Source organism: Phaethon aethereus (genome assembly GCF_964289735.1).
Source record: "Phaethon aethereus genome assembly, chromosome: 12".
Lineage (NCBI taxonomy): Eukaryota > Metazoa > Chordata > Aves > Phaethontiformes > Phaethontidae > Phaethon > Phaethon aethereus.
Window position 1 is genome coordinate 279,913 of NC_138588.1, and position 11,975 is coordinate 291,887.

Consider the following 11,975-nt stretch of genomic DNA (forward strand, 5'->3'; position numbering starts at 1 on the left):
ATTAACAGCAGGCAGATCTATGTAGCTCTTCAGTTGTATTCCTCGTACGGGAATAGTACAGGACTGTGGCGCTACCAGGGCATGGTGGCAGTGACGTGGAAGCAGGGTCTGCCTCCCGAGAGCTGGCCAGTGACACCAAGCACTTCAGCAGGTATCCTGAACAGCAAAGAGGGTATTTCTGACCGTGCAGCCAAGCAGCGAAAGTTGCCAACACAGACTGATGTGATTAAGTGGGAGAAACCGGATCCCAAGTTTGGTTAGGGGCACAGAAGTGCTGGAAGCCAGGGGAATGCCGCTCTTCTCCACAATGCAGGAGCGGTGCCCCTGCGGGGGCTGGGGGTCAGCATACACGGGTGCGTGCGGGAGCAGAGCTGTGGCACGTCCTACAGCCCTCACCGTGGATGTGCTGGGTGCTGCGCTGCTGGCTGCCGGCCCGTGCGGTGTTGCAGGCTGAAGCAATGCCCTCAACGTCATGGGCTTGCGTTACCTCCAGACTAGCGGTGTGCTTTGCAGACACGGTGGCCACGGCAGGGTTTTAACACAGAGCGATTAAAGGAATGAAATCCTTCGGAGACTGACCATCATTTCAGCAGCGTGCAGCTCCCAGGGACTCCGCGCCTGCAGCCACGGCACCCAGGCCCGGCAGGAGCAGGCCCCGCACTTGGCGGGACAGAGCTGGCCGCTGCGGCGGAAGTCGGAGCTGGGACGGAGCCGGGCGGGAGCCCAGGGCAACGCCGTGTTTCAGGGACAATGCCGAGCCCTGAGCGCGGCGCGGCCCAGCACGGCCGAGCCGAGCCACCGCGGGAGCTGTCGGCGCTCGGCCCGGCCCAACCCGGTGGAACCCGAAGGCGCCGGTCCCACCGCTCCCTCGGCGCCGAGACCCGGCAGCCGGGAAACGGAGGCGCGCGGTCGCTGCAGCCGGCCCCGCCCACCCGTGCAGGCAGCCCATTGGCCGGGGCTGGCGTTGACGTGCGGCACGGCGCCCAACGGAGAGCTGCCACACGGCAGATCCGGCTGGAGAGGCGGGACTTCCGGTCTGCGGCCCCCGGTGCCTGTTCGGCCCCCGGTGCCTGTTCAGCCGCCGCCGCCGCCGAGGAGGGAGCTCAGCGCCGCTCCGCCTGCCATGTCCGCGCCGCGGCCGTTACCCGCCGTACTGCTGCTGCTCCCGCTCCTCGCCCTCGCCGCCCGCGCCTCCGATGTGGTGGAGCTCAGTGATGCCGACTTCGAGAGCGGCCTGGCTGAGCGCCCGGGGCTGGTGCTCGTGGAGTTCTTCGCGCCCTGGTGAGTGAGGGGCCGCCTGGGGCGGGCGGCAGCGGCGGAGCGGCGGCCTGCGGAGCGCCGGGGGGGCGGGGGCGGGCCGGGGCGCTCCAGGCCGGGCTAACCCCCCCGTCCTCCCAGGTGCGGGCACTGCAAACGGCTGGCGCCGGAGTACGAGTCGGCAGCGACCAGGCTGAAGGGGATCGTGCCACTCGTGAAGGTGAGGGTTTGCTGCACCAGCTCTGCCCAGGGGCGGTACTGTCCGTGGGTGGCTTATGGATAGACTTTGGTCAAATAAAACCTTTGCTGTTGCAGTCTGCTAACGACGGCTGCCTGTGTGTGTGTTGGGCCTTTTCGAGGCTCCTTAGAGCACTGACAGGCTTCGTCTCTCTGAAGATTTAGATGCCAGGGAACGATCTGGAAGCTGAACCCGGTGAGGGCTGCTGCCACTCAGATGGTGTGCTGAGCATAAAATGGGTGTGTACTAGTGTGTAAAAGAGGGCTCGCCCAAACGGGGAGGAAGAAGCCGCCTTTGAGCTGTGTAATCAGTTTGAGGACTAGCGTAGTACTGTAGTTCATGGTGGTGTCCCTTGACTTACAAAGTAAGGGTTGCTGTCCAAGAGCGTTCTTTTCCACCAGAAAACTTGTATGTTTTTCTCAAATCAGGATCTTCCTCTTACTTTCTGAGAAGCAGTACGGACTTCTGACACCATGGCTTCCTTGTCAGTTGAGGTCAGCCTGTTTTCTTCAGGCACCGTAGGAACTTTAGGACTGATAAGGTGCTGAGAACAGCTGATTCCTGTTAAGCCTGTCACTGATTACAAGAATCTACACTTTCTAGTATTTTTCTGTGTGCAGTCTGGCCAAACTTGCAGTACTTAATCTTAACAGTATTTCCTCAAATATGTTTCTGGGCCAGTCATTAAACCCATGCTACCTCCTTCCCCAGTCTCAACTCTCCAGATTTTGGTCTTGTAAATGTTTTGTGGATCCTTACACTTCTTGTGAAAGGAACCCAGCCTTGGTTAAAGACACCCAAGAGCTTTCAGACTCTCTAGGCATTATCTGTATATGTGATAATATGGGCAACAGCAAAGCCACTTTCTTTTGTGGGTACAGGTGGCTAGGTCACCGAGTAGCGATGTGTCTCTTTCTTTAGGTTGACTGTACAGCAAACTCAAACACCTGTAATAAGTATGGAGTCAGTGGATATCCCACGTTAAAAATTTTTCGCGATGGAGAAGAGGCAGGAACCTACGATGGGCCCAGGACAGCAGGTAAGAGCTTGTCGGCCAGCATCTGGCTTGCCAGTATGGTGCTGGTAGGCAGACCCACATATAATAGACTTGTGTCGGGGGTGTTACATGTGTTGAGGGATATAAAGAAGGTTCCCACCTACCTACCTACCTACCTACACACACACACCCCCACACCCCCCACCCCCCCCCCGCCTTGCCCTTTCCAGAACTCTTTGTGCTGGCAGAGCCCCGGATGTTTAGTATCCCTTAAAGCTCTCTTTTAAAGGTGAAGGTTTCCACATTATCTTTAACTCCTAGTACCCTTGATGTCCAGTAGCTGGAGAATGCTAGAAGGTTGCTCTGTGAACCTGGTGATAGCTTTCCCGATTCACATCATATTTCTTGTATGGGAGAGGTGTATGGATTCTGCAGAAACAATTTTTTGTTTTAGGAAGCTTGAAGAATGTGTTGTGGAACTTTGTGTTGATCCCTTTAATCATTTAACTTTTCTTCTAAGATGGGATTGTCAGTCATCTCAAGAAACAGGCAGGACCTGCTTCAGTGGCTCTCAATTCTGTGGCTGATTTTGAGAAATTCATCGGTGATAAAGATGCTTCTGTGGTGGGTGAGTAGGTTCAGTGCAGCACTGAAATGAGTGGACACTTAGTGCTGAGAGATGTCTTGGGGAATATACTGTGAAAGGATAAGAAGCAGTATCACAAGCTGTAGCAAGAGAAATTCCAGCTGGACGTGAGGAAAAAACTTTTTCATAATGAGAACAGTAAAGCACTGGAACATGTGCCCAGAGGGATTTCGAAACATTCAGTCTGGGAGATTTTTCAAAACTCAGTTGGACAAAGCTCTGAGCAACCTGATCTGACTTTGAAGCTGGTCCTGCTTTGAGCAGGAGGTTGGACTCTATGATCTCTGAGGATTCCTTCCAACTCTTTCTTTTTTCCCCTGTTATTTTTTTTTTAGTGTCTTTCAGACCTCCTGGCACCATAGCATATCTTTTTTAAAGCTTGTTGCTCTTTTGTCTGGCTGACAACAGGTAGCTTTGGATTGCTAGAAAGTACATTTGGATGCTATCTCATGGTACTGGTAGGCTGTCAACATCATATGATTTGATCACAGTTTACAAGTGGCAATAGCAGCTTTCCTTTGTGCAGATCAGGTGCCATCTTACAAGTGTAACTGGATGAGTATTGATCAGCATTCCTAAACTTATTTAAGTATCATTGGTAGTTGATATCACTAGTAGTGTCATGTGGTTAGAAATGGTATCTTAGTGCTCAGAGGACAACTGTCTTTTGGCTGAGTGACTAAGCTGGGCAGACTCTTGAGTAACTTTCTGCTGGTGGAAGGGATGGAATACAGAAAGGTTCCAATAAAAATGGGAGAGAAGCTGTCAAAGATGAAGGCCTGAGCATGCATTGGCATACTTGATTCAGAAGTGATCTTTCAGTGCATTGTAGAGATAAATTATGAGGGCTGCACAGTGACTGCTGCTGAGTTGGTTTGGGGTCACCATCTGTCTTTCTGCTGCAGGCTTCTTTGGAGATGCATCTGGTGATGCTTATTCAGAATTCATGAAAGCTGCCAACAACCTGAGAGATAACTACCGTTTTGCACACACCAGTGAGGACCAGCTGGTGCAGAAGTATGAGGAAGATGGAGAGTAAGTTGTTTAATACAAGGATTTCTTGTTATTGAGACTTCTGTAAAAAATTCATGGATTCCAGTTGTTTAGAAAGTGAATCGTTAACATAGCTTAAGGTCTTGTTTCTTCCCCAGCTGCCAGTGGCATATCTTTTTTTATGTCTTTGGAGTTGAGATAGAAAGGTACAAGTGGTTGGAGGCTCTGGAGGGTTAGTGTCTGCCTCTGGGTGGGAGGTACCTCAACAGAGGTGTTTTGCTTCCCCATTGTTGTAGTGAGGTGTTTTTGTTTCTCATTGCAGCCTGTCTGAATAATGGAGAATGGTCTGACAGGTAGATCTAATGCAGTAGTGCCACCAAGAAACTAGACAGTCTTGCTGAAGCTATGAACTGTGAATGGGGATAGCCACTGGGGACTGTGGTTAAGAACACAGCTGCCATCCTTGGAAACCCAGAGACACTTTAAAGTAATTAATGCTTTCCCTCAGAGGTATAGTCTTATTCCGTCCTCCACGCCTGACAAACAAGTTTGAGGACAGCTCCATCAAGTACACAGAAGACAAAATCACCAGTGGAAAGATCAAGAAATTCCTCCAAGAGAACATGTGAGTGATTCCTCGCCAGAAAACATGATAGACTGGCCCCAGTTGGATTTGGCCCTGACAACTTGTTTTCTGTAACTGGCATTGCTGCCATTTCGTGCTTAGTGTCCAAAAGAGCTGTCTGGCCTGCAGTGTCTCCTTTGGGGACCACCTTTTTTCTGGAAATCTTGTCATTTACTCTCCATACTCTAACAACCACACTTCTGTTTAAAAACTGAACTTCCTGAGAAGTATGCCAGGTTTGGCCTTATTCAGGTCAGATACAGCCACTGACATGGCTGGAGATGAAGATTTAACTTAGAATAACATGATACATGAACAAGGAAAGCATTTCTTCCTTAGGTCTTATTGATTACTGGCATTTAACATTCTTGGGTGAGAAATGAGTGTGCTGCATCAAGCCCATTCCTGGGAGGTGATGGGTTCTGGGCCATGAAACTGAAGCTGCTAATATCTGTCTCATTGATAGCTTTGGCATCTGCCCACACATGACTGAAGACAACAAAGACTTGATCCAGGGGAAGGACTTGTTGGTGGCATACTATGATGTGGACTATGAGAAGAATGCAAAGGGCTCCAACTACTGGCGCAACAGGTACACAGCGGCGGGGGTTAAATCGGCTTCTCTCACTTGTTCCCTGCATTGGGTGCTGTTCCATAACTCAGTTTACAAAGCTTCTCCTATTGTTCATATGTGAATTTTCTCTCCTGGAAAGCTTCCAGCTGAGTTTCTAACTGGAACTATTGGGGTGGCTGCTGTCTGCAGAGCCTAAAGCATGCAATATGTGTATCCTTTGAAACCCCACCTGCTTGCTTTTGGACCTGTAGTCCTTAGACCTTAAACACAAACTTGTCTGGGATTCTATGCTTTGTATTCCTCAGTGCCTGAGACCCTGGTGGTCATGCTGACAGGTGTGGAGGATGAAACATTTTGCACAGGCCTCAATTCACAGTAGACACAGGCTTACTCCTCTGCTTCTCAACACCGTCTCTATAGGACTTACCTATGCAGAATACGTGCCACTGAATTCCTTGTCCAGTGTGTACTTCAACTTGAACAGCATTATGTCATGCGGAAGATAATGTTCCAAGGAATCATGTTTTATGTTGTGTGGTTTTTGTTTGGTTTTTTTTCCTCCAGAGTTATGATGATTGCAAAGAAGTTCTTGGATGCTGGCCACAAACTATCTTTTGCTGTTGCTAGTCGGAAAACCTTTGGCCATGAGCTTTCGGAGTTTGGTCTAGACAGCAGCGTGGGTGAGGCTCCGGTTGTTGCTATCAGAACTGCTAAAGGAGATAAATACGTCATGCAGGAAGAATTTTCGTAAGTTTTTGAACTTAACAGTGTTGCTTCTCACTTGATAGACTTGGGTCTGGTGGTCTGTGACCAGATTGTACTTTAGCTTGGAGGAAACAGGAAGGCTGGATGTTCCAGCCAGAAGAAGTGATCGCTGTGTCAAAATGGTTCCTACACGTGTTTTTTTCTGCCCTCTAGAGAGCTTGCAGCCCCTCCTGTTATAAAAACTAGAGAGTTTAATTGAAATATTTAAGTGTCTGGCTAGGAACTAACATGCATTAAAGGGCAGAGGAAATAGTTGTACCCTTCTTTTTGAGAAAAGAAACTTAAGCGTGTTGGAAGGCCTAAAACATAGAATGCGGTGTGCATCCAGCCTCTTGTCAAAACTCTTAAGGACATCTTTGCACTTGTTGGGGGTCTTATAAGCCAGCCCCAGACTAGTGCTCTGGAAGATGCAGGTGGCATCTGTTCTGTGGGTGGAAGGAGCTTAAATCAGCCTTGAAAGTATTCCTCTCATCCTGTATGTGTGGTGATCGCTGTAAAACGTCACTTCACTTTCAGTCGTGATGGAAAGGCTCTGGAGAGATTCCTGAAAGATTACTTCGATGGAAACTTGAAAAAATATCTGAAATCGGAGCCTGTCCCTGAAAGCAATGATGGCCCTGTGAAGGTGAGTGCTGTATCGAGCGTATGCAGCAGCTCCTGCCAGTGGATGAAGAGACACTGTTCAGCAGCAGCTTCTAGTCATATGCCAGTATCCCATGCTGCGAGTGCTGTGTTGTGGCATCTTGAGAAGCTTCTGCTGTGATAGATGGAAGAAGAATTCACTCCCTCATATTGCAGTTTTGAGTCAAGGGAGAAATTCAGCTTGCAGTTTCAATGGAATTGCAGATTCCATTCTGTTCTGTCAGCGTAGTAACTGCTGCTTGAGCACACCAGTGATGTGCTCTACAAGTGCAGGATCATCCAGACTTACAGGCATTATGCAAAAGGCTGCTGTCCTGGCTTGTGCTCCCTCGTGGCGTAGCTTTCAAGTTGGTCATGACTGCACTATTTCTAATGAGTTATGTGTTCATTTCATCACCGCTGGGGGTGGTATAACTCCTACCTTTCATCCCTCCCAGTAAATTCTGCCTGGAATGAAAGCATTCCATGGCCTGGCTTTATGATGAGGGCCTTGTAAGGGAGTGGAAGTCATTGCTTGTTTATGTGTGGATGGGGATGGCCTCAGCCAGTCTTGCTAAACTGATTCCTCAGCTTGGAACTTGCTGGCATTAAAAATAAATCATTTTTCCTACTCCTGTGAGGACACAAGATGCAAACCTCACTTGCAGGTAGAGCTGGTACCTTATGACAAGTTTCCACCTGCAAGTTCAGGATGTTACAGCTTGGTGAAGAGTTGCGTATTTGGTCATTTTGCTGCTTGCTGTTTAAGTGCAGCATGACTTACTGCTTACTATGGGGGGGCCAGGTTTTCTTGGGCAAAGTGTGTGGAGCATGTCATGTTACATCCTCACTCTTGACTGAGAAAAAACTAACTTGTCCAATCAAACATTATCAGGTGGTGGTTGCTGAGAACTTTGATGAAATCGTTAATGCAGATGACAAAGATGTCCTGATAGAGTTTTATGCACCCTGGTGTGGCCATTGCAAGAATCTGGAGCCCAAATACAAAGAATTGGGGGAGAAGGTAGGTCTGAGACTCTGTTGCAGATGCAAACTAGAATTTTGCAGCACTAAACAATCCTGCAGGTTCTGTCTGTCCAGCCTTTATGATAACAGAGCATAATTGTGCCTGCCTGAGGACTATGAGTTTTGGCATCTCCTGTGAATGCAAAGTTAATGAGCGGGATCTGGAGCGTGGTAGCAACCACACTAGTAGGTTTAGCCTGCACCCTTTGCTGTGGCACATAAATATTCCCTGATTCAGTGACTAGCCTTAACTGGTGAAGTTCCTTTTTGGGTCTTTTCCCTCTACCTGATTGTAGTCTTCCATCTCATGAAGGATAACACTACCCTGCACACTTTCATGAGTGGAGTAAATAAATCTGTTCTCCCAGATTTGACCAGCATTTTGCTATTTGGCTGTCAGGCACCTCTCCTTCCTGAGCACTGCATATCCTCACAGCTCGCTTTCTAAGATGGAAAGTAAGCAGTTGCTCTAGACTAAGCATCCAACAGAAGATATACGAGACCAATTCAGCAGGTATTACTAGTAGAGGTGTGCTGGTTACAGCTGGCCGAAGAGGGACTCTGTTCCCTGTGCCCCTGTGCAGAAGAAAACAGCTCAGAAGAAATTTGCTCACCTTTTAGCATACTGTGTGCACTGTGCTCTGACATCAGTATCTTAGATGATGTTGACCAGTGAGTTTCTGGTGTTAATTACTATGGATTGATTACTAATAAGCTCTTTCTACCCACAGCTCAGTAAAGACCCCAATATCATCATTGCCAAAATGGATGCTACAGCCAACGATGTGCCTTCTCCATATGAAGTCAGAGGGTAGGTCTTAACTGTTGTTACATCACCATGTATGAACTGCATGAACACCAATGGGTGAGTTCAGGCTTCTGTCTCTGACCAGCAACCACAACAGAAGAGCTGAAAGAGTCTCATGGGGAGGATGGGTGGGGGCAATTGGCATGCGATTGCTAGGCATTTGCTTACAGTGAAGAAAAGAGTGAATACAAAAGACATTCATCTGCCTTGCTTCTCTGGGATTCTGGTGTCCTGGCTATGCCTGGAGCCCTGACTTGCTGCTTTGGCATCTGCTGTGATTCTGTTCTTGGCAGCATAAAAACAATGCTGGGCTTGCTTTTCTGAAAACAGTTTAGCTAGCAAACTTGGACATAGTTGAGCTCAGCCAACTCTGTGGACATGGCCAGGCTTTTGGAGGCCACACCTGCTGGCATAAGAGCTGCTGAAGCAGTTACTGTGTTAAACCAGAGGAATGCAGGGTGCAAGTCCCTTGGAGGGCTAGCCTGCTGGTCTGAAAAAAGCACGTTAGGAGCTCGGATGTCTCTCCTTTCTCCATAGCTTCCCCACCATCTATTTTGCTCCAGCTGGCAAGAAGCAAAGTCCAAAGAAGTATGAGGTGAGTATTTTACTGCTCTCACTGCTTTGTAAAGAAGTGAAGTAGCATCCAGGTGTCTAAATAATGCCAAGCCTCTCTGGAGTTGCAGGTGGCACGCTGTCCCAGTAGTTACCCTGGGAACTCACCTGGTGGTACCTGCTGGGAATGTTTGCCTGTGTGCTGCAGACCCACGGGGGAGAGCTCTGCTTGCAGTCACGTTGGTCTGGCCTGGCACCTGAACTCCCCCTCCCAGCCAAGGGGAAGCCCACGGGGAGTACAGGCACTGCCTTACTGTCTTGTGCTTTCTGCAGGGTGGCAGAGAAGTGAGTGACTTCATTAGCTACTTGAAGCGGGAGGCAACCAACACTCCCGTGCTGCAGGAGGAAGATAAAACCAAGAAATCCAAGAAGAAGGTGAAGGAGGATTTGTAAAGTACCCACTCACCATCTTGTGAGGATGAGCTCTGTGTGAATTGGGGAAGCACTGGGCAGACTGGGGCCAGTTCTGGGTTGTGGAGAGCCAGTGACCATGTGGGCTGAGGGGACCCAGCTGCTGTATCTAGTTCTGTTTTAATTTCCTGCCGTCTCTTAGCTGCACTGTTGTGGGGCTCCCCAGACTGGTTTGTTTTGTGGTTTGGGAGGGGGTGGGGGGTAGGGTTATTTTCTAATTTTTTTTGTACATTTGGAGAAGTGAAACAATAAAATGACCCCCTTAAGACCAAGTGTCCCTGTCCAATGGAGACCTGTCGAACCTATCACCAGCATCCTGCTCTTTGTAGGCAGCAACTTCCTACTGCGAGTCTAGTTTCCTTCAGCGAACCTTTAGAAGTGTGTTTCTAGATCTTAACCTCAGCCTTTAGCCTGTTCTCTTTTGGCTAATGAGAGTCTTTCCAGACCGTAGTAGCAGCAACTGTCCCGATGTGCTGTGCTTCAGGTGCTACATGTGTGCAGATTTGGGCCTAGGGGATTCTGTTCACAAATACTTCTGCCCTCTGTGTGCTGCCTTGGTGAGTTGAGAGGTATGCACTACATAATGTGACTGTTGGATCTAGACAACTGCAGGCATACAGAGCAAAGGGCTTGTTCAGCAATAAGCGTATAAGCAGCAGCAATAAATGAGCTTTTAAGCTGGTGAAAAGTAGTCAAGTGTAGGGAGGAGTGCTACTAACTACATACTCTTATTGAAACAGGTGGGGCCAGTGCTGAGGGTGTTTCTCACAGCTAGTAGGCTTCTCTGCAGCTTGTGTGTGGCTAGGACAGTTAAGACCAGTTATTTGTAAGCTCATTACTTCTGGTAGAAAACAGTCTGGTAGCTGTGGCTTTCTCTTGAGTGAGAGTGCTGCAGGTGGATGGTGTAGGCTGTGACCGACCATCTTGGGGTATATGCAGTTCTGTCTTCCTTTGGCCCAGAATGTGCTGATGGGGAAGGGCAGGAGTGAGGTTGTAGGTGAAAAGAGATGGGCTGTTGCCCTGGCTCTCTGAATTTGTCAGGCTGCATGTGAGTTGAAGTGAGGATCAGCAGACTCTTAAGGTACTTGCTGTGTTGCAGCAGTTACCATGGTAAGAGACAGTGCTTGCTTTTGCTGTGGATTCCTCCCCCACAACTCCAAAGGCTGTATTCCAATTATTTATTGCTGCTCTCCAGGTACAGTAGATCTTACAACGCCTAGCACGTGATTCTCCTACATCAGCTATGCTGTATCGGTTCTGAAATACAAGAATTTCTTCCCCAGCTATATCGGTATCTTAAACCACATCTACCTTCTGTATTCTGCTGCTGGCTAGCATGTGCTCCGTCTCCCAGATGAGACATGTTTGGGGTGGTGGGGGGTATGTGTGACAGTGAGTGGTCTGTGCACCTCAAGCTGGGAGGACCCCTGCAGCTGGCTGCAGACTTCAGATGCTATTGCAAGAACAGGGGAATACAACAGGCTCTACTTCTGACTGTGATGACTATCTTCAGTAAAACCAAACCGGAGCACTGCTTCCCTAATGGATAGGGTACTGCCCTGCATCAGGCAAGAGGATCCCTGGGGATCCCCTACCAGGGGAAGCTTTTCTGATCCTCTCGTTGCTCCCTAGTCTGTGACAGCTGGGCACTAAGCATGAGTTAAGTTCTTCAGTGAGTTTGGCCTACAGCACTGCCTTGGTAAGCATCAGTGCTGGTGCCCAGACCAGCAGGGGTGTGAAGTAACCACAGGCTTGGTTGAAGCAGTGAAGCCTTCTGACAAGAGGGACAAAGGATGTGAGAAAGGGCGGTGTGCTGGTGGCTGCCCAGGTACCCCTTACTGTGTGCTACAATTACACTGAAGCTAATGAGATTTCAGTTGAGGACAGACATCTGAGGAAGGATTCCTAGTTTAACTGAGCAAACATGATTGACATGGGCCTTGCTTTCAGCAAGAGCTCTGCTTGGAAAGGTGGCCTACCCATGTGAGAGAGCAGCCAGTACCCAAAGGTTTAAGTAAGACATCTACCTCTGGTGGCTCAGACCTCAGCAAAGGGTCTCTGAGTGCCTGGCTCTGCCTCTCCTCTCCAGCCAAGGCCTCCTGCCCTCCAGCTGGCCCCAGGCAACACAGGGCAGCTGGAGCTGCTTGCTTCTAACAGCAGCCCAGCAGCTGTCCTGTGCTGTAGCCACACTTGGGCTGTGGGGCACTGACAGCAACAGGCACTCCTGAATCTCACCCTTAATCTAACACCCTTTCAGGGATGTTTGCTCCACACTTCAGGGACAGTCCTGTCTAAGCAAGGGAAAAAGAATTGCAGCAGTGGTTTGCCTAGGAGCTCCCGCTTCCTTCAAACTATAGAATCAGGTTTTTGGTGTGAGACAGCTTCTGGTATAGGTATTCACA

The 11,975-nt window shown here is 49.2% G+C and overlaps 1 protein-coding gene across 1 annotated transcript; it reads left to right on the forward strand.

Moving 5' to 3' along the window:
* Positions 1 to 1,123: 1,123 nt before the first annotated feature.
* On the forward strand, positions 1,124 to 9,555 carry PDIA3 (protein disulfide isomerase family A member 3; the record flags this gene model as incomplete). Its single annotated transcript, XM_082004998.1, has 13 exons — positions 1,124 to 1,281; positions 1,399 to 1,477; positions 2,417 to 2,534; positions 3,013 to 3,120; positions 4,044 to 4,173; positions 4,640 to 4,756; positions 5,223 to 5,348; positions 5,895 to 6,077; positions 6,612 to 6,720; positions 7,612 to 7,740; positions 8,474 to 8,553; positions 9,088 to 9,145; positions 9,436 to 9,555. The coding sequence occupies 13 exons, from the start codon at positions 1,124 to 1,126 to the stop codon at positions 9,553 to 9,555; spliced, it is 1,515 nt and encodes a 504-aa protein (XP_081861124.1).
* Positions 9,556 to 11,975: the final 2,420 nt, after the last annotated feature.